The sequence below is a fragment of the Canis aureus genome, chromosome 15, assembly GCF_053574225.1.
Source record: "Canis aureus isolate CA01 chromosome 15, VMU_Caureus_v.1.0, whole genome shotgun sequence".
NCBI lineage: Eukaryota > Metazoa > Chordata > Mammalia > Carnivora > Canidae > Canis > Canis aureus.
In genome coordinates, this window is record NC_135625.1 from 52,594,472 (window position 1) to 52,621,335 (window position 26,864).

The following is a 26,864-nucleotide window of genomic DNA, read 5'->3' on the forward strand; positions in this document are numbered from 1 at the left end:
GTGGGGAGGTGTCGCGGGCCGCCGGGGGTGTCGGTTGGGCGACTCGGGGCGGGGGCCGGGCGGGGGCGCGGAGGGCCATGGCCGAGCCGGCTCCGGTAAGAAAGGCTACCCGCGCGGACGCCGGGGTCGGGGCGGGTCTTGGGGCTCCGGCTTGGCGGGCACCCGTGGGGTCCTCGCGGGGCGGCAGCGGAGGGCGGGGCAGCGGAGTCTGGGTGCGGCGCGAGGCTCCGCGTGTCAGGAGCTGGGGGCCCCCGCGTCCGGGGCTCGGCGGCGGCCGCGCGCCCGCCCGCCCGCCCGCAACCTGAGCTGCGGGTCGCGTCTCGGCCGGGGGCGGACGGGGGACGGGGGACGGGGGACGGGGGACGGGGGAGGGATCTGTCCAGAGCCCGCGGTGCGTGTCAGCTCTGCCACTTTGACATCGCAGTTACTGAATTCACAGCAAATGTTTTGAAAGATTTAAGATTTTGAGGGTTGAGGTGATTGTCCGTCCGCGGCTCGAATCAGATAATTCAGCCGCTAACTTTGTGCTGAGTGTAAGGAGGAAGGAGGACGGCTTGGAGGGAGTAGAATAGGATGTAGAAACCTAGGCAGAGTGCACATACTTGATTATTTAATGTCTGTTGCACTCGAGGTTTACAGGGATGGCCATTACGGGTTTGTTTGTTTGTTTAATTAGACACTTGTCTATTGACCATTTTTCCTGACTGCTAAACGAATTCCTAAAGTTATTTATTTCCAAATAGCGTTAACAGTCTCCACTAAGAAAACAATATCTAGGATTAAATATTCAAAGGATACGCAACACCTTTGTGGAGAAATTATAAATAAATGGGAAATAACCAGGCCTACAGATGGAAAGACTGAATACAGTAAAAATGATGCTTTTCTTCCAAGTTAATATGTAAGTTTACTGCAGTTCTATTAAAATGGCAGATTTTTGTGAATTTAGACAAACGTTCTAAATTTCATCTGGAAAAATAAAGGTCAAAAGTATGATTCTGAAAAAAAGAACAACGAAAGGCGAATTGCCCTACCAGGTAATAAAACTTACTATAAGCCCATAGAATTATTACAGTGCTGTTTTGTGCAGGAGTAGACACACAGAGCAGTGGAAACCCAAAGAGAATCCAGATGCAGACTATACTGGGTTGAATAGTGTCTCCCCAAAATCCGTTCTTTCTGGAACTTCAGATTGTGACCTTATCAGAAGTAAGTTTGTTGCAGATTTAATTGGTTAAAATGAGACGATATCAGAATAGGGTTGGTTATTAATCCAGTGTGACTGGTATCTTTATAAGCAGGGATACAGAGACTCAGACATGCAAAGTGAGAATAGCCTGTTACAGTAGAGACAAAGATTGGAATTATGCACCTTTGAGTCAAGAAATGCCAAGGATGTGGCCAGCCACTACCAGAAGCTAAGGGAAAGCCTTGGAACAGATTCTCCCCTAGAGGCTCAGAGACAGCATGGCCCTGCTGACACCTTGATGACAGACTTCTAGCCACTAGAACTATAAGAGAATGTATTTTATTATTTTAAACCACCCAGTTGGGGTACTTTGTTACAGAAGCTTTCAGAAAGTAATACAGAGAACTTCAAAGCCAATGTTGGGACAACTGACTTTTCCAGTTGGAAAAAAGCATTAAAGTAGATTATCACTGTATACCATAAAAAATTATATTCTAGATAAATTTAAAATCTAAACATGAAAAGCAAAACTTAAGCCTATTGGAAGAAAATTGTAGAATATCTTTGTAACCTAGATAAAGAAAAATTTTTTAAAACAGAAAGCAAAACGACCTAAGGAAAGATTGATACCTTTGCATTGAAACCAAAAATTTATATACAATATAAGCATAAAAAACGGCTATACACAAGGAGAAAGTATTTGTAACCTAGTTTGCTCAACAGTTAATCAGTATCAAATTACATAAAGGGGGAACCTGGGTGGTTCAGTTGGTTTGGCATCCAGCTCAGTTTCAGCTAAGGTCTTAATCCCAGGGTCATGAGATCAAGCCCCAAGTCAGGCTCTGAGCTTAGCACAGAGTCTGCTTAAGACTTTCGCTCCCTCTCTCCCCCCATCAAATAAATCTTTTTTTTAAATTACATAAAGTAAGTCCCAGAAATGAAATGACAAGTGACCCATTAAAAACATAGGCAAAGAAAAAAAAAAACATAGGCAAAGGATCTGAACATGCAGTTAAGAGATCTGAAAACAAATGGTCAATCGGTAAAAGAATGGATTAAAAATTGTGACATATTCAGCCAATGGAACATGACACAAAATTAAATTCTCTGTATATCAACATGGACAGATCTCAAATGTTGAGTGAAAAATGCAAGCTGCAGTATAATAAAGGATTTGTGCATAAAAGACAAAGCAATACTTATTTATAGTTACTTAGGTGTATGTAAAAATTAAAAACACACACTGAAAAGTTACATGCATCATAATGTTTGCTTCTTGGAAGAAAAAATAGGACTGAGTATAAAAACTGTTGCGGGATCCCTGGGTGGTTCAGCAGTTTAGCGCCTGCCTTTGGCCCAGGGCACGGTCCTGGAGTCCCGGGATCGAGTTCTGCGTTGGGCTCCCAGCATGGAGCCTGCTTCTCCCACTGCTGGTGTCTTTGCCTCTCTCTCACTAAGTCTATCCTGAATAAATAAATAAAATCTAAAAAAAAAAAGAAAAAAGAACAGTGTTGATGAGGGACTAAAATGGACTTGAGTTTCTTTCTTTTTTTTTAAGATTTTATTTATTTATTCATAAGAGACAGAGAGAGAGGCAGAGACATAAGCAGAGGGAGAAGCAGGCTCCCCGCGGTGAATCTGGTGCAAGACTCAATCCCAGGACCATGGGATCACCACCTGAGCCGAAGGCAGAAGCTCCAGCTACCTTCAGTTTGTCTCCTAGAGTTGAGCCTTATGGTTTGCCTCCATCTCTTTGTCTTATTTTATTTTTTTTCTGTCAGTGACATGTTACGAAGTAAAGAACTTAATGAAAGCACAGTTTTATGCATGTTAAATTATTAAAAAATAAACTATCTTGAAAACTACCTGAAATTTGCTAATGGAATTGGGTACAAGGAGTAGTGCTTGTGAATTATTGTGAAGTGGAAGGACAATAATCAGTTGAAATCAGTTGGAAAGTTGTAACACCAGGTGTGGATAGGTAGGGTTTATAAAACAAGGTACTCTGAGGTAGCTCGGAGATTCTTCAAGAGTATGCATATGTATATTCCCACTCGGCTCTCTTTGTTCAGCTAGCACAGTTTGTTACCCTTGCCACTACTGGCATTCTGTACTGGATAATTTTGTGTTGTGGGGGGCTTATCTTGTGCATTGTAGGATGTTTATTGGCATCCTTGGCTTCTCCCCATTAGATGCAAGTAGCAGTCCCCACCCAATCATGACAAAAATGTCCCTAGATTTTGCCGAATGGCCCCTCAGGTAAAATTGTCCCTAGGTAGAACTGACCTCAATTTTCTCACAGACAAAATTGCATATAAGCAAGTGAAAAATTTTGTGGCAAATTATTCCCTATGTTAATCAATCATGCTAGAGCAAATTCACATTTTTAAAAACAGTAGAAATGACTTTCACTAAACTTAAAATAATTTCTTTTTTTCTTAAAATAATTTCTATTTTAAATGTAAAGGAATTATTTATTTATTTATTTATTTTTATTTTTTATTTTTTTATTGGTGTTCAATTTACTAACATACAGAATAACACCCAGTGCCCGTCACCCATTCACTCCCACCCCCCGCCCTCCTCCCCTTCTACCACCCCTAGTTCGTTTCCCAGAGTTAGCAGTCTTTATGTTCTGTCTCCCTTTCTGATATTTCCCACACATTTCTTCTCCCTTCCCTTATTTTCCCTTTCACTATTATTTATATTCCCCAAATGAATGAGAACATATAATGTTTGTCCTTCTCCGACTGACTTACTTCACTCAGCATAATACCCTCCAGTTCCATCCACGTTGAAGCAAATGGTGGGTATTTGTCATTTCTAATAGCTGAGTAATATTCCATTGTATACATAAACCACATCTTCTTTATCCATTCATCTTTCGTTGGACACCGAGGCTCCTTCCACAGTTTGGCTATCGTGGCCATTGCTGCTAGAAACATCGGGGTGCAGGTGTCCCAGTGTTTCATTGCATTTGTATCTTTGGGGTAAATCCCCAACAGTGCAATTGCTGGGTCGTAGGGCAGGTATATTTTTAACTGTTTGAGGAACCTCCACACAGTTTTCCACAGTGGCTGCACCAGTTCACATTCCCACCAACAGTGTAAGAGGGTTCCCTTTTCTCCACATCCTCTCCAACATTTGTTGTTTCCTGCCTTGTTAATTTTTCCCATTCTCACTGGTGTGAGGTGGTATCTCATTGTGGTTTTGATTTGTATTTCCCTGATGGCAAGTGATGCAGAGCATTTTCTCATGTGCATGTTGGCCATGTCTATGTCTTCTTCTGTGAGATTTCTGTTCATGTCTTTTGCCCATTTCATGATTGGATTGTTTGTTTCTTTGGTGTTGAGTTTAATAAGTTCTTTATAGATCTTGGAAACTAACCCTTTATCTGATATGTCATTTGCAAATATCTTCTCCCATTCTGTAGGTTGTCTTTGAGTTTTGTTGACTGTATCCTTTGCTGTGCAAAAGCTTCTTATCTTGATGAAGTCCCAATAGTTCATTTTTGCTTTTGTTTCTTTTGCCTTCGTGGATGTATCTTGCAAGAAGTTACTATGGCCGAGTTCAAAAAGGGTGTTGCCTGTGTTCTTCTCTAGGATTTTGATGGAATCTTGTCTCACATTTAGATCTTTCATCCATTTTGAGTTTATCTTTGTGTATGGTGAAAGAGAGTGGTCTAGTTTCATTCTTCTGCATGTGGATGTCCAATTTTCCCAGCACCATTTATTGAAGAGACTGTCTTTCTTCCAATGGATAGTCTTTCCTCCTTTATCGAATATTAGTTGCCCATAAAGTTCAGGGTCCACTTCTGGATTCTCTATTCTGTTCCACTGATCTATGTGTCTGTTTTTGTGCCAGTACCACACTGTCTTGATGACCACAGCTTTGTAGTACAACCTGAAATCTGGCATTGTGATGCCCCCAGATATGGTTTTCTTTTTTAAAATTCCCCTGGCTATTCGGGGTCTTTTCTGATTCCACACAAATCTTAAAATAATTTGTTCTAACTCTCTGAAGAAAGTCCATGGTATTTTGATAGGGATTGCATTAAACGTGTATATTGCCCTGGGTAACATTGACATTTTCACAATATTAATTCTGCCAATCCATGAGCATGGAATATTTTTCCATCTCTTTGTGTCTTCCTCAATTTCTTTCAGAAGTGTTCTATAGTTTTGAGGGTATAGATCCTTTACATCTTTGGTGAGGTTTATTCCTAGGTATCTTATGCTTTTGGGTGCAATTGTAAATGGGATTGACTCCTTAATTTCTCTTTCTTCAGTCTCATTGTTAGTGTATTAAAGGAATTATTTAAAAACATAAATCCAAGTTTCATATTGAATATAACAAAAGTGAATAAAAATAAAAGTTAACACAGGCTGTACTTTAATACCCAAGAAAAATAAACACATGGCAAAACATTTGGAGTTAAATCCGATTTAAAGAAAACAATAGGGGTGCCTGACTGGCTCAGTTGGTAGTGCATGTTACAACTCTTGATCTTGGAGTTGTGAGTTCAAGTCCCACATTGGGTGTAGAGATTACCTAAAAGAATGAAAGACTTTTTAAAAAGTATATTTTGAAAAAAGCCAAGTAATTAGAATACTTTAACAAATATATAGTTTACATGTTTCTAGTTACATACCTTAGAAAGTGTTCAATTTATCCAAGGCCATCACAATACAAAATAAAAATGTTTTATATTTTATTTTTTTAAAGATTTTATTTATTCATGAGAGACACACAGAGAGGCAGAGACATAGGTAGAGGGAGAAGCAGGCTCCTCACAGGGATCCCAGTGTGGGTTTTTTTGTTTTGTATTTTTTTTAATGTTTTAAACACATTTGCATGCATTATTTTTTCTAACGCATTGTTTTGAAAAGTAGTGAAATTCAAAACCAATTCTTGATAAACTCTTAGTATTCTAGGAACAAGAGACATCGGGATGCCTGGGTGGCTCAGCAGTTGAGTATCTGCCTTTGGCTCTGTTTGTGATCCAGGAGTTCGGGGATTGAGTCCCACATCGGGCTCCCTGCATGGAGTCTGCTTCTCCTTTTGTCTATGTCTCTTCCTCTCTCTGTGTGTCTCTCATGAATAAATAAATAAAATCTTTAAAAAGGGGGTGGGGCACCTGGATGGCTCAGTGGTTGGGTGTCTGCCTTCAGTTCAGGGCATGATCCCAGAATCTGGGATCAAGTCCCACATCGGGCTCCTTACGGGCAGCCTTCTTCTCCCTCTGCCTGTGTCTCTGCCTCTCTCTGTGTCTCTCATAAATAAATAAATAAATAAAATATTTTTAAAAAGAGGCATCTTGATGTTAATAAGTCAAAGGAAACCAAAAAATGTTACTTGTAAACCACTACAAACACTTCCTTTGAAGAATAAGATGCATGCTATCATCACTATTACTTGATATCATTCCATCCAGTACAGTAAAAAAGTCAGGCTTAAATCATTAAAAGAAATGTTAATTTGTAGATCTCCTTCTCTATGTAGACACTCCAAGGCAGTCAATTGAAAGTGTTAGCCAACAAGGGAATTCATTTCCAAAATAAACATAAAAATTAACTTTCCAAGCTTTCATAATTAGAAAATTTAGTGGGATAAACCCCTCAAACATGGTAACAACAACATAACCCCTCTACAGTCCCTAGGATTTAATAAGAATATCAAGAATTATATAAGGTCTATATGAAGAAAGCTAAATTTTACTGAAGCACATAAAAATGTCTAATAAATGAGATGTCTCTGGGTGGAAAGATCCCATATTTTAGAGATCCAGTTCTTCCAAAATTAATATGTTAGGCATATTCCTAAATCCCAATAGAATTTGTATACGTTTGACAAAATAATATCTTTGCTTATGTATATAGAAAACAGACAAATTCAAGACACTTTCCCTGTGGAAAATGATGGAGGTGGTGGTGAATGACTGTGTCCTCTTAAATAGCAAAATATCTGATAAAACTATAAGAATTAAACTGTGCAGTATTGGAGCAAAAAATAGATGCATTCACCAGTAGAACAAGAATATATCCAAGTATAAATGGATATATAGTTAATGAAAAACTATCCCAAATCAATGATAAAAGAATATTCAATGAATTTTATAACAAGCTGAATATCCACTTATGAAAAGAATTCTATCCTTTCTTGTTATGATATGCAGAAATAAGCTCCAGATGGAAAAAAAGTCTAATTCTAATAAAAGTTGTATGAATGTTATGAAGAATTTAGGAGAATATTTTATAATTTTAGAATAAGAAGTCTTCCAAACAAGATACTAAACCCTGAAGCCACAAAAGAGGTTCTCCTGAAAAGTATAATACAAGAAAAAAGCAGTGTGAGGGGCGCCTGAGTAGACAGACATGCACAAAGATGTGGAATGCACCCCCCCCACTGAAAGTATGAAAAGGTTGCTAGGCCTCACAAATTAATGCAAATTAAAAGAATGAATACAGTTTTTTACCCATCACATTGGCAAAAAAAAAAAAAAAAGTTTAAGAACAACCTGTGCTGGCAAAGGTGTAAAGAAAGAAGTCTCATTAACAACAGCAGAAATGCCGAATTCTTTTTGGAAGGCAATCGGATGGTATTTATTAAACAACATGTTTAATACCTTTTGATTTAGTAGTTCTCCTTTTTAGGTTTTATCTTACAGAGGTAAAAGCATTAATATATCAGGGAGCATATCAGAGCATTGTTTGTAATTTATAAGGGAAAAGGAAACAATGTATGTACCATCACAGGGTGGGGTGTGGGGTGGTGGTGGTGGTGTATATATACCCACCTCATGAAATATAATGCAATTTACAAAAACCTGGTTTTGCCTATACACATTGACCTGGAAAGATACCTGTAATATATTAAGTGAAGGAAGTTACGCAGTGATTTATTCACCCTTTTAAATTTTTTTTTTTATTTTTTAAAGATTTTATTTATTCATGAGAGACAGAGGCAGAGACACAGGCAGAGGGGGAAGCAGGCTCCATGCTGGGAGCCTGATGTGGGACTCAATCCCGGGTCTCCAGGATCACGCTCTGGGCTGAAGATGGCACTAAACTGCTGAGCCACCCAGGCTGCCTTCAACCTTGTTTAAAAAAAAGAAAAGAAAAATTCTTTACTATCCATATGTGTATATAGTTTGAACAAGCATCAAGAGCTCTGGGCAGTGTAGTGGTTAACAGCAGAACCACAAGGCTGCAGTGGGGGAAGGAGTAGTTCCCAAGGAAGAAGTTGCTAAATAGACAAAAACAGTGTCCACTACTAAAGTTATTTTTTTACAATTGAGGAGGAGGAGCACTTGGCTGGCTCAAGGATAGAGCATGACTCTGGATCTCAAGGTTGTGAGTTCGAGCCTCACCTTGGAGATAAGAGTTTACCTTTAAAAAAAAAAAGAAGCAAAAATAACTTGATGAGAAGGAGTTGAAGTCCTTTTGAAGTACTAATACCTATATATGTCTATAATTTCAGCTACCTCTGACTTTTGAGGATGTTGCTATTTATTTCTCTGAGCACGAATGGCCGAATCTAGAGGCATGGCAGAAGGAGCTTTACAAGCATGTAATGAGAACCAATTATGAGATTCTTGTTTCTCTAGGTAAGAAGTGTTCAATTTTATGGGTAAGTCCTAGAACTGGGTCTGGGAGAGGTGTCAGTCACTTGGTGCTACTGTTTGTTATGTCAGATTTCTCAGAAATTAACTCAGAAAGGTATTTTTTACCCAGGAGTCCTGTTTGTTAATACCTTGTAAGCACTGCTAATCCTACTCAGGGGTACACATTGTGATGTGAGAATATTCAAGACTGTTTGATGTGTATTGTGGTCAGAAGTAACTAAGTCAGGGCTTTTAGTCACCAATACTGGTTGCTGTGATTTCCATATGGGAGCACTCCTGGCTCGTGTCCATAATGTGCCCATATATCTTTACCCTAGGATGTCCCTACCTGTCAGTTTTTACAGTGGGGTCTGTATAACTCAGAAAAGCTAGAATATTTCCCTGCAAAGAGATTTCGTAAGGCTATACCCTGAAATGTTTAACAGCAGTTGTCTCGTCATGGTTATGGTAATGGGTTCTTTTTAGCTTTCTTACTTGGTCTTTGTGTGTATATATATATACACACACACACACACACACATAATATATGTTATATATTATATGTGTATATAATATAATAATAATATATAGACAGAGGAGGGGCAAGATGGCGGAAGAGTAGGGTCCCAAAATCACCTGTTCCCACCAGATTACCTAGATAACTCAAATCATCCTGAAAACCTACGAATTCAGTCTGAGATTTAAAGAGAGAACAGCTGGAATGCTATTATGAGAAGAGTTCACAATTCTATCAAGGTAGGAAGATGGAAAAAAAAATAAAAATAAAAAGCATCCAAGGGGGAGGGGCCCCACCAGGAGCCGGCTAAGGCCGTGTGTCGAGTGCCCCCAGGACAGGAGAGCCCACGCCCGCAGGAGCAGGAGCTTCACTAAACTTCCCAGACGGAAAGGCACAGGGAGCTCAGGCAGGACCCTAGGAGGGGGGGGGATGCCAACAGGCTCCCAGGGACACCAACAGAGGACCTGCACCCCGGGGAGAGCGCCCCACACCCTGCTGCCGAACTCCCTAAAGGGCTGCAGCGCGTGCCCCGCGGGGCCTGGGAGCAGCTCGAAGGGGCTCGGGTGGAGTCTCCGCCTGGAGGGGGCTGCGTGGCCATTGAGCGGGATTCCAGCAAAGCAGGCCGTGAAGCCCGGGGCGCTGGGGCCCAGGATAAGGCGCTCCCCCCGGGACACGCGGAGGCCAGGAGGACACAGGGCAGCAAGGACGCTCCTGCCGCAGGAGCGGGCCCTGAGCTATGCAGATCCTTGGCCCGCCCCCAGAGCATCCAGGTCCCTGCAGACTGAGAGCTGTGGCAGTTACCGCGGGAGCTGACTCCAGAGCTGGAGAGCTGGCCACCGCCACTGTTGTTGTTCCTCCTGGGGCCTCACAGGATAAACAACCCCCACTGAGCCTCACAGTGGCCTCACAGTATAAACAGGATAAACAACTCCCACTAAGCCTTGCACCAGGCAGGGCTGAGCAGCTACCCCAGGTGCTCACACCTGAGAATCAGCACAGCGGCCCCTACCCCAGAAGATCAGCTAGATGGACAGGGGAAAAGCAAATTATTGACCAAGCAGCACTGGAAAGTTCCAGGGGAAGTCGAGGGATTTACAGTATATAGAATCAGAGGATACTCCACTTTTTTTGTTTTCTGTTTGCTTCCCCCTACCCCTTTTTTTCTCTTCTTTTCTTTTTTCTCTTCTCCCTTTTTCTCCTTTTCCCAGTACAACTTGTTTTTGGCCACTCTGCACTGAGCAAAATGACTGGAAGGAAAAATTCACCTCAAAAGAAAGAATCAGAAACAGTCCTCTCTCCCACAGAGTTACAAAATTTGGATTACAATTCAGTGTCAGAAAGCCAATTCAGAAGCACAATTATAAAGCTACTGGTGGCTCTAGAAAAAAGCATAAAGGACTCAAAGAGACTTCATGACTGCAGAATTTAGATCTAATCAGGCAGAAATTAAAAATCAAATAAATGAGATGCAATCCAAACTAGAGGTCCTAACGACAAGGGTTAACGAGATAGAAGAACAAGTGAGTGACGTAGAAGACAAGTTGTGGCAAAGAGGGAAAATGAGGAAAAAAGAAGAAAACAAAAGATTGTGAAGATAGGTTAAGGGAAATAAATGACAGCCTCAGAAGGAAAAATCTACGTTTAATTGAGGTTCCCAAGGGCGCCAAAAGGGACAGAGGTCCAGAATATGTATTTGAACAAATCATAGCTGAAAACTTTCCTAATCTGGGAAGGGAAACAGGCATTCAGATCCAGAATATACAGCGATACCCCCCCCAAAAAAAACCAAAACGCTCAACACCTCTACATTTACTAGCGAAGCTTACAAATGCCAAAGAAAAGATCCTTAAAGCGGCAAGAGACAAGAAATCTCTAACATTTATGGGGAGAAATATTAGATTAACAGCAGATCTCTCCACAGAGACCTGGCAGGCCAGAAAGGGCTGGCAGGATATATTCAGGGTCCTAAAAGAGAAGAACATGCAGCCAAGAATACTTTATCCAGCAAGGCTCTCATTCAGAATAGGAGAGATAAAGAGCTTCCAAGATAGGCAGAAACTGAAAGAATATGTGACCACGAAGCCAGCTCTGCAACAAATACTAAGGGGGATTCTGTAATAGAGGAAGTCCAAGGGAACAATCCACAAAAACAGGGACTGAATAGGTATCATAATGACACTAAATTCATATCTTTCAATAGTAACTCTGAATGTGAATTGGCTTAATGACCCCATCAAAAGGCCCAGGGTTTCAGACTCGATAAAAAAGCAAGACCCATCTATTTGCTGTCTACAAGAGACTCATTTTAGACAGAAGGACACCTACAGCCTGAAAATAAAAGGTTGGAGAACCATTTACCATTCAGATGGCCCTCAAAGGAAAGCAGGGGTAGCCATCCTTACATCAGATAAACTAAAATTTATCCTGAAAACTGTAGTGAGAGATGAAGACACTATATCATACTTAAATCATACTTAAAGGATCTATCCAACAAGATGACATAAAAATCATCAATATTTATGCCCTGAATGTGGGAGCTGCCAAGTACATCAATCAATTAATAAACAGTTAAGAGATAATTAGATAATACACTTTTTACTTGGTGACTTGAACGTAGCGCTTTCTACAATTGACAGGTATTCTAAGCACAACATCTCCAAAGAAACAAGAGCTTTAAATGATACACTGGACCAGATGGATTTCACAGATATTTACAGAACTTTACATCCAAATGTAATTGAATACACATTCTTCTCAAGTGCACATGGAACTTTCGCCAGAATAGACTACATACTGGGTCACAAATCAGGTCTTTTCTTTCTTTTAATAAATCAGGTCTTAACCGATACCAAAAGATTGGGATCGTCCCCTGCATATTTTCAGACCATAATGCTTTGAAATTAGAACTAAATCACAAGAAGAAGTTTGGAAGGATTTCAAGCAAGTGGAAGTTAAGGACCATCCTGCTAAAAGATGAAAGGGTCAACCAGGAAATTAGAGAAGAATTAAAAAGATTCATGGAAACTAATGAGAATGAAGATATAACCATTCAAAATCTTTGGGATACAGCAAAAGCAGTCCTGAGGGGGAAATACATCGCAATACAAGCATCTATCCAAACACTGGAAAGAACTCAAAGACAAAAGCTAATCTTGCACCTAAAGGAGCTGGAGAAAAAACAGCAAATAGATCCTACACCCAGCAGAAGAAGAGAGTTAATAAAGATTCGCGGAGAACTCCATGAAATAGAGACCAGAAGAACTGTTGAACAGATCAACAAAACCAAGAGGTGGTTCTTTGAAAGAATTAATTAGATAAACCATTAGACAGCCTTATTAAAAAGAAGAGAGAAAAGACTCAAATTAATAAAATCATGAATGAGAAAGGAGAGATCACCACAAACACCAAGGAAATACAAACGATTTTAAAAACATAATATGAGCAGCTATACGCCAGTAAATTAGGCAAACTACCAAAACTGGAACGGGAAGAAATAGAAAACCTTAACAGGCCAATAACCAGGGAGGAAATTGAAGGAGTCATCATCAAAAACCTCCCAAGAGGGGGATCCCTGGGTGGCTCAGCAGTTTGGCGCCTGCCTTTGGCCCAGGGCGCGATCCTGGAGTCCCGGGATCGAGTCCCACGTCGGGCTCCCGGCATGGAGCCTGCTTCTCCCTCTGCCCCCCCCTTTCTCTCCTCTGTGTCTATCATAAATAAATAAATAAATAAATAAATAAATAAATATTTTTAAAAAATAAGCAAGAATGATCAAAATATTAAAATATTAAACAAACAAACAAACAAAAAAACTCCCAAGACACAAAAATCCAGGGCCAGATGGCTTCCCTGGGGAATGCTATCAAACGTTGAAAGAAAAAACCATACCTATTCTACTAAAGCTGTTCCGAAAGATAGAAAGAGATGGAATACTTCCAAACTTGTTCTATGAGGCCAGCATCACCTGAATTCCAAAACCAGACAAAGGCCCCACCAAAAAGGAGAATTATAGGCCAATATCCCTGATGAACATGGATGCAAAAATTCTCGAAGAGATACTAGCCAATAGGATCCAACTATACATTAAGAAGATTATTCACCATGACCAAGTGGGATTTATCCCCAAGATGCAAGGCTGGTTCAACACTTGTAAAGCAATCAATGTGATTGATCAGATCAGCAAGAGAAAAAGCAAGAACCATAGGATCCTCTCAATAGATTCAGAGAAAGCATTTGACAAAATATAGCATCCATTCCTGATCAAAACTCTTCAGAGTGTAGGGATAGAGGGAACATTCCTCAACATCTTAAAAGCCATCTATGAAAAGCCCACAGCAAATATCATTCTCAATGGGGAAGCACTGGGAGCCTTTCCCCTAAGATCAGGAACAAGACAGGGATGTCCACTCTCACCACTGCTATTCAACGTAGTACTGGAAGTCCTAGCCTCAGCAATCAGACAACAAAAAGACATTAAAGGCCTTCAAATCGGCAAAGAAGAAGTCAAACTCTCCCTCTTTGCAGATGACACGATACTCTACATAGAATACCCAAAACACTCCACCCCAAGATTGCTAGGACTCATACAGCAATTTGGCACTGTGGCAGGATACAAAATCAATGCCCAGAAGTCAGTGGCATTTCTATACACTAACAATGAGACTGAAGAAAGAAAAAATTAAGGAGTCAATCTCACTTACAATTGCACCCAAAAGCATAAAATACCTAGGAATAAATCTAACCAAAGAAGTAAAGGATCTATACCCTAAAAACTACAGAACACTTTTGAAAGAAACTGAAGAAGATACAAAGAGAAGGAAAAATATTCCATGCTCATGGATTGGAAGAATTAATATTGGGAAAATGTCAATGTGACCCAGGCCAATTTACACGTTTAATGCAATCCCTACCAAAATACCATGGACTTTCTTCAGGGAGTTAGAACAAATTATTTTAAGATTTGTGTGGAATCAGAAAAGACTCCGAATAGCCAGGGGAATTTTAAAAAAGAAAACCATATCTGGGGGCATCACAATGCCAGATTTCAGGTTGTACTACAAAGCTGTGGTCATCAAGACAGTGTGGTACTGGCACAAAAACAGACACATAGATCAATGGAACAGAATAGAGAACCCAGAAGTGGACCCTGAACTTTATGGCCAACTAATATTCGATAAAGGAAGAAAGACTATCCATTGGAAGAAAGACAGTCTCTTCAATAAATGGTGCTGGGAAAATTGGACAGCCACATGCAGAAGAATGAAACTAGACCACTCTCATTCACCATACACAAAAATAAGCTCAAAATGGATGAAAGATCTAAATGTGAGACAAGGTCCCATCAAAATCCTAGAGGTGAACACAGGCAACATCCTTTTTGAACTTGGCCACAGTAACTTCTTGCAAGATACATTCACGAAGGCAAAAGAAACAAAAGCAAAAATGAACTATTGGGACTTCATCAAGATAAGAAGCTTTTGCACAGCAAAGGATATAGTCAACAAAACTCAAAGACAACCTACAGAATGGGAGAAGATATTTGCAAATGACGTATCAGATAAAGGGTTAGTTTCCAAGATCTATAAAGAACTTCTTAAACTCAACACCAAAGAAACAAACAATCCAATCCTGAAATGGGCAAAAGACATGAACAGAAATCTCACAGAGGAAGACATAGACATGGCCAACATGCATATGAGAAAATGCTCTGCATCACTTGCCATCAGGGAAATACAAATCAAAACCACAATAAGATACCACCTCACACCAGTGATAATGGGGAAAATTAACAAGGCAGGAAACCACAAATGTTGGAGAGGATGCGGAGAAAAGGGAACCCTCTTACACTGTTGGTGGGAATGTGAACTGGTGCAGCCACTCTGGAAAACCGTGTGGAGGTTCCTCAAAGAGTTAAAAATAGATCTGCCCTACAACCCAGCAGTTGCACTGCTGGGGATTTACCCAAAAGATACAGATGCAATGAAACACTGGGACACCTGCACCCTGATGTTTATAGCAGCAATGTCCACAATAGCCAAACTGTGGAAGGAGCATCAGTGTCCATCGAAAGATGAATGGATAAAGAAGATGTGGTATATGTATACAATGGAATATTACTCAGCCATTAGAAATGACAAATACCCACCATTTGCTTCGACGTGGTTGGAACTGGAGGGTATTATGCTGAGTGAAATAAGTCAGTTGGAGTAGGACAAACATTATATGGTCTCATTCATTTGGGCAATATAGAAAATAGTGACAGGGAATATAGGGGAAAGGAGGAAAAATGAGTGGGAAATATCAGAAAGGGAGACAGAACATGAGAGACTCCTAACTCTGGGCAACAAACTAGGGGTGGTAGAAAGGGAGGTGGGTGGGGGGTTGGGGTGACTGGGTGATGGGCCCTGAGGGGGGCACTTGACGGATGAGCACTTGGTGTTATTCTATATGTTGGCAAATTGAACACCAATAAAAACTAAATATATAAAAAAGTAAAAAAATATAATATATACATATATATTACATGTGTATATATACACGTGCATATACAATATACACATATATACATATATGTATATACATATATACTATATATACATATATACAAATATATATACATTTTATGTATCAAATGAATGATAATCTTTGCTTCCTCCTCACTCCTGCACTTGTTAATTGCCCAAGGCCACCATTGTTAACCTTTTTTGTTTTAGTTCTTACTGTGCTTGTCTCCAATCTATCATGCTTACATCCCTATTACTTGATTTATCAAGTTTAGCAGCATTACTTATTGCTATGAAAAATGAGGCATTAACTCACTTAAACTTTCTTTCTGCTATCTCCTTTTTTCCATTTTTCCTAAATTTTGTTTTTTTTCATGCCTCTATTGGATACATTTATAATTCAAATTTCTAGTTCAAGTTCCATCAACTTTATATCTCTTGTTTCCTTCAGTGTATGAAGAGAATGCAGTTAGTTCTTCTGCGCTTCCTGCCACCTCTCTGGCTACCTCCTCGCGGTCATATGACTTCCTTTATATTGCAAGGTTTCTAATACTTTATATCTATTCCATTGCCATAAGTAAGTTTTCCAGTCTTTATGTATACAGTGTTGTTTCTAAAACACAATCTTAGACATTATGTATTTTTATTGTTGCCAAAGAACCAATTAAAGTAATTGAATCTGTAGAGAAAGAAATATAATCCTATATTGTTAATCCTGTTCCACCCCAAAATTATGTCCCAAACATCAGGATCAAATGGATTCAAATTGGTATATCATTGTGGGTTTAATTTAAATTTCCTTAATAATTAATGATGGTGAGCATCTTTTCATTTGCATATTTTCTTAGGAGAAATGTCTATTCAAATACTTTGCCCATTTTTAAATTGGTATATTTGTCTTTTTGTTATTTTTAAGAGTTCTCTGTTCTGGATACCAGAACATTATCAGATATATGATTCACAGGTACTTTCTCCCATTCTGTGGATTGTCTCTTCACTTTCTTGATGGGTATCCTTTGAAGCACAGAAGTTTTTAATTTTTATGAAGTCCAGTTTCTTTTCTCTTGTGTTGCTTGAGCTTTTGGTGTCATACTTAAGAAACCATTGCCTGATCCAGTTACAAAGATTTACTTTTATGTTTTCTTCTGAGAGACTTATAGTTTCAGTGCTTACATTTAGGTCTTTGATCCATTGTTAGTTAATTTTTATATATGGTGTGAGGTAGGGATCCAACATCTTTTGCATATGGATATCCCAACAGCATTTGTTGAAAAAACTGTTCGTTTCCCCGTTGAATTCTCTTGCCATCCTTTGGGAAAATCAATTGACCATAAATGGAGAAGTTTTATTTCTTTTTTTTTTTTTTTAATTTTTTATTTATTTATGATAGTCACAGAGAGAGAGAAAGGCAGAGACACAGGCAGAGGGAGAAGCAGGCTCCATGCAGGGAGCCCGACGTGGGATCCGATCCCGGGTCTCCAGGATCGCGCCCTGGGCCAAAGGCAGGCGCCAAACCGCTGCGCCACCCAGGGATCCCCGGGAAGTTTTATTTCTGAATTCTCAATTCTGTTTCATTGATCTGTATGTTTATCTTCATGCCAATACCACACTGTTTTTTTTTTTTTTTTTTTTACCACACTGTTTTGATTACCATTATCAGTTTGTCAATTTCTGCAAAAAAAAAAAAAAAAAAGTATGTTGGATTTGGGGAATATTGTTATCTTAATAATGTTAAGCCTTCCTATTCATAAATGTTGAGATATCTATTTATTAATCACCTTTAAAATCACTTTCAACAATATTTTAATTTTTACTGTATAAGTGTTACATTTTTTTAATTTAGTTTATTCTTTAGTGTGTTATTCTTTCTGGTGTTAATGTAAATTGAATTATTTTCTTGGTTTTATTTATATATTTTTTATTTTTATTATTTTAAAAGATGCTGGGATTTCAACAGATGAAGACTGAGAATAGGTATATGGATTTAAATAAAAGAGTGATTCCTTTTCTCATGAATTCTTGGAGATTGAAGGCAGATTTCAGAGGGCAAGGAGGAATCTAGAACAATGATCAGTCTCCACATGTACTACATCACTTTGACATTTTAACCCTGAGGCATTAGGCTGACCCTCTTTCTCTGATATGAACCATACACTGGTCTCCCTTTAACAATCTATGAAGCATACTTTAGGTTCTGTTAAATAGACATTATTTTTAAAAAGTTTTACTTGAAAATATGTAAAATAAACATTGCTTATAGGGAAATGGGGTCACATATTAGAGAATCTTGTAACTATTTTCATTTGCTTATTTCATTGCTTGCAACACTTCATTACAACACTTTTTTATTCTAACAGAACTCCACCATGTTTGGGTTTGTGATTAACACTGTAACCAGTGGACTTCTGACAATATTTCAGCTGGAAAGCTACCTACTTTGAAATTATCTAGGACAGGCATTCCAGTTTTTTAAAAAATTTTATTTATTTATTCATGAGAGACACAGAGAAAGAGGCAGAGACACAGGCAGTGGGAGAAGCAGGCTCTATGCAGGGAGCCCTATGGGACTTGATCCTGGGTCCCCAGGATCACGTCCTGGGCTGAAGCCGTGCTAAACCACTAAGCCACCCAGGCATCCCAAGGCATTCCAGTTCTTATTTTCACAACCCCCCCCCCCTTTTTTCCACAAACCCGTTTTTAAAAAAAAAAATTTTTATTGGAGTTCAATTTGCCAACATATAGCATAACACCCAGTGCTCATCCTGCCAAGTGCCCCTTCATTGCCCATCACCCAGTCACCCCAATGCCCCCCGCCCCTTGTTGCTTCCACTACCCCTTGTTCATTTCCCAGAGTTAGGTGTCTCATGTTTTGTCACCCTCGCTGGTATTTTCACTCATTTTCTCTCCTTTCCCTTTATTCCCTTTCACTAATTTTTATATTCCCCAAATGAATGAGACCATATAATGATAAACCCTCTTTCTTCCCATGGTATCTGCAGTACTATTCCACCATTCTCAAAGCATGCTAATAGTGAGTTTTATGAAACCCATGACAATACATACTGCTAGGCATATGGGGACCAAGACAGGATTTAAATAGTACAACTGATTTAACAGGTCCAGATAGATTAGGAAGTACAGTTAGGATGTGTGGGCAGTTTTGCTCCTCCTTGCATAAACCTGTAATCTATTTTTTGACATCTTGTCTCATACATTTTCCCAGGAGTATATTTTTTAATAAATTTATTTTTTATTGGTGTTCAATTTGCCAACATATAGAATAACACCCAGTGCTCATCCTGTCAAGTGCCCACCTCAGTGCCGGTCACCCAGTCACCCCCATCCCCCGCCCACCTCCCCAGGAGTACATTTTGAAACATAAAAGCAACTCCATGTGTTTTAAACTTAGTGCTGAAAGAAACCAAAGTACCCTGTCTGACTTCTTTGTGCAGATGGCAGACTTCCCAAACCAGAACTAATATCCTGGATTGAACAGGGGAGAGAGTTCTTCAAGAACTGGGGAGAATCACAGAAATCAGGAAACATAATTTGCCCTTCTGCTGATTTGCAATTTGATCCAGTTATCGGGGGACATCTGCTTTGGGGTGAGTATTAAGAATGTAGGGCCCTATCCTTAAGACATCACAATGTGTATCTTTGTTCAGTTCTCTGATCTCATCTTCCTGCTTGGCTGGGCTGAAGCTTGACATCTGTGTATTCTAGAGAAACACAAAGTATAGTAGTTAGGAGTATGGGTTCTAGAGTCTGTGTCTGGATCTTGTCTTTTCTGGGTCACCTTGGACAAGTTGTTCAACCTATCTATATTTCAATTTCCTGACCTATAAGATGAAGATAATAAATAAAAGTACCTATATTATAGGACTATATACGTTAACATATGTAAAGTGTTAAAGTGATACATGAAACACAGTAAGAGCTCAGTAAATGTAAGCTATTGCTAGTAGTAGGGAGGGCGAGGGGGACAGTGGCAGGAATCAGAGACTGGTTATCCAAATTCTAGGAAGCAAAATTGCTTCCTTCCTATCTGGAGACTGTTGACTTTACTTGAATACCTAAAATTAGGTCTCCTCTGTTTTTTCTTGTTATGATGGGAGAGTCTGGGATTTTTGGATTCTTTTTAAAAAATATTTATGTTAGGGACACCTGAGTGGCTCGGTGGTTGGGCGCCTCCCTTCGGCCTGGGGAATGATCCTGGGGTCCCAGATTCAAGTCCTGCATTGGGCTCCCTGCATGGGGTCTGCTTCTCCCTCTGTCTGTGTCTCTCCCTCTCTGTATGTGTCTCTCATGAATAAATAATTAAAATCTTTAAAAATATATTTATTTCATTTATTTGAGAGAGAGAGAGAACAAGCGGGGTGGGACACAGGGCAAAGGCAGAGGGAAAGAATCTCAAGCAGACTCCCTGCTGAGTGTAGAGCCCGACTCGGGGCTCGATCTTAAAACCCCAAGATCATGACCTGAGCCAAAACCAAGAGTTGGTTGCTCAACCGACAGAGCCACCCAGGTGCCCCTGAGATTTTTGGATTCTTAAAAGTCAGCATTAAAGTATGGAATGAGAAAGCCAATGGGAGCATCATTCCAAGAAATGTCAACAGTATGTTTAGTTTTTTGCTGTTTCTTTCTGGATAATGAGTTTTGCTCCACAAGTTATTTCAATTTTTACCCCCTGTTATCAGTTCTTCCAGAAAACCTTTTTAAAAGGTTTTTGGGCATAGGGATGAGGAGTGGAGACCAGAGCCTAGGCCCTGCTGCCTGGCCTTAGGGACAGCCCTTTGGTCACATGAAACTGTGGTGTTAGGGCCTATTAGTGACAGTGCTGCCATGACTTCTTGACTCCAGGAATGTCTGCACATCAAAATGGCACAAGTCTGGGATCTCTGGGTGGCGCAGTGGTTTAGTGCCTGCCTTTGGCCCAGGGCACGATCCTGGAGACCCGGGATCGAATCCCACGTCGGGCTCCCGGTGCATGGAGCCTGCTTCTCCCTCTGCCTGTGTCTCTGCCTCTCTCTCTCTCTCTGTGTGTGACTATCATAAATAAATAAAAAATTTTAAAAAATGGCACAAGTCTGATGGTCCTGTAGTCATGGGGGTGATGAGCACTTACAGGTGCTTGTGGTATGCCAGGCACATGCGCAGCACCATACATGCGGGAAGTCACTTTATAATCATGACCACCATTTGTCCTGTTGCTTCCCTGTGTCTGTCCCTGTGTCTACAGAAGAAGGAAACAAAGCCAAGAGAACTTAGCTTGACAAAGGCTACACAGTAGAGAGATGGGATTTGAACCCAGACAGTCTGATTCCAAAGCTTTGGCCCTATGTTTAGGCCCTGTATTTTCTTTTTTCTTTTTCTTTTTTTTTTTTTTTAAGATTTTATTTATTTATTCATGAGAAACAGAGAGACAGAGAGGTAGAGACACAGGCAGAGGGAGAAGCAGGCTCCGTGCAGGGAGCCCCATGTGGGACTCAATCCCAGGTCTCCAAGTTCATGCCCTGGGCCGAAGGTGGTGCTAAACTGCTGAGCCACCTAGGCTGTCCTTCTTCTTTCCTTTTTTAAAGTTTTATTTATTTATTTATTTATTAAAATAAATTTATTTTTTATTGGTGTTCAATTTGTCAATATACAGAATAACACACAGTGCTCATCCCATCAAGTGCCCACCTCAGTGCCCATCACCCAGTCACCCCCACCCCCCCGCCCACCTCCCCTTCCATCACCCCTAGTTCATTTCCCAGAGTTAGGAGTCTTTCATGTTCTGTCTGCCTTTCTGATATTTCCCACTTATTTTTTCTCCTTTTCCCTTTATTCCCTTTCACTATTTTTTTTATTCCCTAAATGAATGAGACCATATAATGTTTGTCCTTCTCCGATTGACTTATTTCACTCAGCATAATACCCTCCAGTTCCATCCACGTCGAAGCAAATGGTGGGTATTTGTCATTTCTAATGGCTGAGTAATATTCCATTGTATACATAGACCACATCTTCTTTATCCATTCATCTTTCGATGGACACCGAGGCTCCTCCCACAGTTTGGCTATTGTGGACATTGCTGCTATAAACATCGGGGTGCAGGTATCCTGGCGTTTCATTGTAAAGTTTTATTTATTTAAGTAATCTCTACACCCAGTGTGGGGCTTGAACTCATGACTGCGAGATAAGAGTCACATGCTCTTTCAACCTAGCCAGCCAGGTACCCCTATATTTTCTTCTTTAAAGATACATATTTTTTCAGTTTAGTTTTAGCACTCTCACTAAACTCTCAGCCATGAAATAGAACCACATTGAAATGTCCCTGGTTGTGGAGCTCAGTGGGAGCTGGGTTCCCAGGTCCCCAGAGGTCACCATCACCTCTCCCTTTCCTGGTGACATAAGCCTTTAGTCATGCCACAGACAGGAATATACTGACTGAATTTTTGTTTCCCATTTCAGGAAGCCAACAAGCTGTGAATTCCGTAGAAGCTAAATGCCTTTTCCAAGTAGATCCACTAGAGGGCCAGTGCTTCTCTAAACCTTCAGGAGGAGTAGGAGGAGGTATTTCCTTCAGGCCTGACCAAAGCGTGGCCCTCATGAACCCACACAGACATGACACGCAGGCTCCATTTCCAGTAGTCCACAGTTCCAGGGAGCCTACCCAAAGAGAAGGAATCTCAAGTCCTAGAACTCTGGGTCTCCCTGGCTTCCAGGAAGTTCCCTCCTGGGAGGGCACCCAGCACCCTTGTGCTGTCTGTGGAGAAAGCTTTTGGAAGAAGGACCACTTAGAGAAGCATGAGGGGAGCCACCTGAAAGACCAGCCACGTAGGTCCTGGAAGAAGTTACGCAAACAAGCTGATCCACAGCAACAGCGGAGCCTCCCTCAGTGTCAGAGGCGCTTCCCATGTCACGATTGTGGGAGGAGCTTCCGCCTGAAGCAGTATTTGCTTAGACATCTGGCTGTCCACGCAGGGAAGAGTCCCCTGCAGTGCCCTGAATGTAAAATGTGCCTCCCGCACAAGCAGACACTTCTCAGCCACCGCCTGTGGCACAAGGAGAGGCCTTCCCAGGGCCCCGGATATGACAAGAGCTGTCTCCCAAAGAGCAGCGTGCAGGCCCCGCCCAGCCAGCCCAGCGGGGAGAGGTCAGTCTGCGGTGGAGAAGGCGAGGGGGCCCTGTCCGGGGAGGCTGAGCTGGCCCGCGTGCCGTCGGGAGGGAAGCCAGACCCCGGATGGGCGGGTGACGAGTGCCGCCACGCCGAGAGGCCCGCGGAGGCCCTGCAGCGCCGCTCCGAGAGGCCGTTCGTTTGCGTGGAGTGTGGTAAGCGCTTCACCGCACGGTCCAGGCTGGCCATCCACAGCAGGATACACACGGGAGAGAAGCCCTTCCAGTGCCCCGAGTGTGACAAGAGTTTCCGCCTGCGCGGCCTGCTGAGGGCCCACCAGCGTGCGCACGGTGGCGAGAGTCCGTTCTCCTGCAGGAAGTGTGGCAAGGGCTTTGCCAAGCAGTGTAAGCTCGCGGAGCACGCCCGCCTGCACAGCGGGGAGAAGCCGTTCTGGTGTGGGGCGTGCGGCAGGAGCTTCCGCCAGAGGGGCCAGCTGCTAAGGCACGAGCGCCTGCACACAGACGAGAAGCCCTTCCAGTGCCCCGAGTGCGAACTGAGCTTCCGACTGAAGAGCATGTTGAGGGCACACCGGCTGTGCCACGGCGGGCAGAGGCCATTCTCCTGCGCGGAGTGCGGCCGTGGCTTCACGCACCAGTGCAAGCTCCGCGAGCACCTGCGGGTGCACAGCGGGGAGAGGCCCTTCCAGTGCCCCGAGTGTGACAAGAGCTTCCGCCTGAAGGGCATCCTGCAGGCGCACCGGCGCACGCACAGCAAGGAGCGGCCCTTCTCGTGCGGGGAGTGCGGCAAGGGCTTCACCCGCCAGTCCAAGCTCACCGAGCACTTCCGCGTGCACAGTGGGGAGAGGCCGTTTCAGTGCCCTGCCTGCGACCGGAGCTTCCGCCTGAAGGGGCAGCTCCTGAGCCACCAGCGCCTGCACACCGGGGAGAGACCCTTCCAGTGCCCTGAGTGCGGCAAGAGCTACCGAGTCAAGGCGGACATGAAGGCGCACCAGCTGCTGCACGGCGGGGAGATGCCCTTCTCCTGCGAGTGCGGCAAAGGCTTTGCCAAGCAGTCCAAGCTCATCGAACACGTCAGGACGCACACGGGGGAGAAGCCTTTCCAGTGTCCCAAATGTGACAAGAGCTTCCGCCTAAAGGCCCAGCTGCTCAGCCACCAAGGCCTGCACACCGGGGAGAGGCCTTTCCGCTGCCCCGAGTGTGGTAAGAACTTCCGGGAGAAGGGACACATGCTGCGGCACCAGCGCATCCATAGGCCTGAGAGGCCGTTTGCCTGTGGCGACTGTGGGAAGGGCTTCATTTATAAGTCCAAACTCGCGGAACATGTCCGAGTGCACACAAAATCCTACAGTGCTCCCAGTGAGCCTGACATTAAGAAAAGGCTTAGCCAGCTGTTTGCAATGATAGAGGCTGACTGGAGTTGAGGCCAGGTAGGGCATCCAGAGCCTTCAGCAGAGTTGATGTTGCCGCCTGGGAAGCCACAGCAGCCACGGCCAGACCAACTAGGGGACAGAGTTTAGGAACAGAGGTCCTTTTTTTTTTTTTTTTTTTTTAGCAAGAGGGTGACCTGAGTTAGGAATTTGGGAAACCGTACAGCAGGATTTTCTTTTCTTTTTTTTATTTATAATAAATTTATTTTTTATTGGTGTTCAATTTGCCAATATACAGAATAACACCCAGTGCTCATCCCGTCAAGTGCCCCCCTCAGTGCCCGTCACCCATTCACCCCCACCCCCCCGCCCTCCTCCCTTTCCACCACCCCTAGTTCGTTTCCCAGAGTTAGGAGTCTTTATGTTCTGTTTCCCTTTCTGATATTTCCCACACATTTCTTCTCCCTTCCCTTATATTCCCTTTCACTATTATTTATATTCCCCAAATGAATGAAACCATATAATGTTTGTCCTTCTCCGATTGACTCATTTCACTCAGCATAATACCCTCCAGGTCCATCCACGTTGAAGCAAATGGTGGGTATTTGTCATTTCTAATAGCTGAGTAATATTCCATTGTATACATAAACCACATCTTCTTTATCCATCATCTTTCGATGGACACCGAGGCTCCTTCCACAGTGTGGCTATTGTGGACATTGCTGCTAGAAACATCGGGGTGCAGGTGTCGCGGCGTTTCATTGCATCTGTATCTTTGGGGTAAATCCCCAACAGTGCAATTGCTGGGTCATAGGGCAGATCTATTTTTAACTCTTTGAGGAACCTCCACACAGTTTTCCAGAGTGGCTGCACCAGTTCACATTCCCACCAACAGCACACAGGATTTTCTCAAACGGATCACCAGTTATACTTCCTATCCATTGATAAAAGAGTTACCTATTCTTCCTACCATCCTGAGTGGTAAACCCCCACCCCCACCCCCTCTCCCCCCCACCCGCCAAATGCTAAGCTAGCTCTGAAATCCCAGTTTGAACTAAGTCCCTCCAGTATTGTTCTCAGAGCTGAGTGGCTCTTAAATGCCCACTTGACTTTTTCACAGTATGGTCCTCAATTGGGGGATTTAAATCCAGTGAATTTTGTCGCAGGCCTGATATGATGTTGGATTTGGTTTTCATTCATTTATTTTGAAACTGATAGCAATAAAATGAATTCTCTGAATCCCAGTCTGTGTGAATGCTGAGGTCTCACGGCACATCCATGGGGGTGCATAGCTCCCCCTAAGGAAAAGCTGATAATTTCAGCCAAGTTTTGGCTCAGCTGAGTTGAAGAAAAATAAAAGCAGGGGTGCTAAGATGTTTGGGACTAGAATTTAGATAAGAGATGGATTGGGACAGGAAGTATGGGTTTGGGAACTGCAAAACAGAGACGCTGTTCAAAGCCAGACAGTGAATGAGATGCCCAAGAGGGACTAAGTGGTGACTAAATCTGAGTGAAGAGAAAATAACAAAGCCAAGGGGTGCCTGGCTGGCTCAGTGGGTAGGGCATGTGACTGTTGATCTCAGGGTTGTGAGTTCGAGCCCCACATTGGGTGTGCAGATTACTTAAAAATAAAATCCTTGGGAAAACAAATTAATAAAACCAAACAGCTTTGTCATGCAGCTCTGCAGGCAACAACAGTTTAGGTGGAGAATTGTCAAGCGCATGTTAAAAGTAAACATAATAAGTGGAAGTCCAGGAAACTACCCCGTTTGTTACATGAGGTGAAGGTTGTATGAGCACAGAGTATTTGTACTTCAGGGATAGGAGTGTGCTTCATGACTTTGTGAGGGTTCATGTTTCATGTAAAAGACCTGAAATTCTGAGGGATGACAGAAAATGAGACTGTTGCTAAACTGTAACAGATGTTACAATAAAACAATGTTTTATGCATTGTGTCCTCTGGAACACTATCTCCAAAGATTCTTTTTTAAAAAAAGGAAAAGGGTCACCTGGGTGGCTCAGTTGGTTAGCATCTGACTTGATTTTGTCTTGGGTCATGATCTCAAGGTTGTGAGATTGAGCCCTGCATCAGGCTCCATGCTGGGCAAAGAGCCTGTTTAAGATTCTGTCTCACACTCTCCCTCTCTAAAAAAAAAAAAAAAAAAAATTTAATGTTAAGGAAAGAAGTACATGGCCAATTAAAGTAAAATAGTTATCCCCCATCATCACCCCCACACACACACACAGTCTGTGGCTCACCTAAGAGGAAGACCTGATATGTCATATATTCTTATATTGGGAATATATTTGACCTTGGGATTCTTTCTTTTTCGAAAACATTTACTATGATCTTGTAGACACAGAGTTCTGCAGGATTCACTTTGAAAAACATGACTGAAGAGCAAGCACGCTTGGCCCCAGCAAAGCTGCCTTTTGTCTGTTAAGAAGAATGAGAATTCAGGGCACCTGAGTGGCTCAGTAGTTGAGTGTCTGCCTTTGGGCTTGGGTCATGATCCTGGGGTCCTGGGATCAAGTCCCACATTGGGCTCCGTGCAGAGAGCCTGCCTCT

At 42.0% G+C, this 26,864-nt stretch overlaps 1 protein-coding gene across 5 annotated transcripts; it reads left to right on the top strand.

Moving 5' to 3' along the window:
• ZNF786 (zinc finger protein 786) lies at positions 1–26,260 on the top strand. 5 transcript variants are annotated; one of them, XM_077849754.1, is made up of 6 exons: positions 33–95; positions 744–901; positions 2,748–2,926; positions 8,669–8,795; positions 19,262–19,414; positions 22,263–26,260. In XM_077849754.1, the coding sequence occupies exons 3-6, from the start codon at positions 2,924–2,926 to the stop codon at positions 24,347–24,349; spliced, it is 2,370 nt and encodes a 789-aa protein (XP_077705880.1). In that variant the 5' UTR covers positions 33–95; positions 744–901; positions 2,748–2,923; the 3' UTR covers positions 24,350–26,260. The 5 variants fall into 5 exon arrangements, with proteins under 5 accessions (XP_077705879.1, XP_077705880.1, XP_077705881.1 ...); XM_077849753.1 differs by lacking the exons at positions 744–901; positions 2,748–2,926 and having other exon boundaries at positions 1–95; XM_077849755.1 differs by lacking the exons at positions 33–95; positions 2,748–2,926 and having other exon boundaries at positions 394–901.
• Positions 26,261–26,864: the final 604 nt, after the last annotated feature.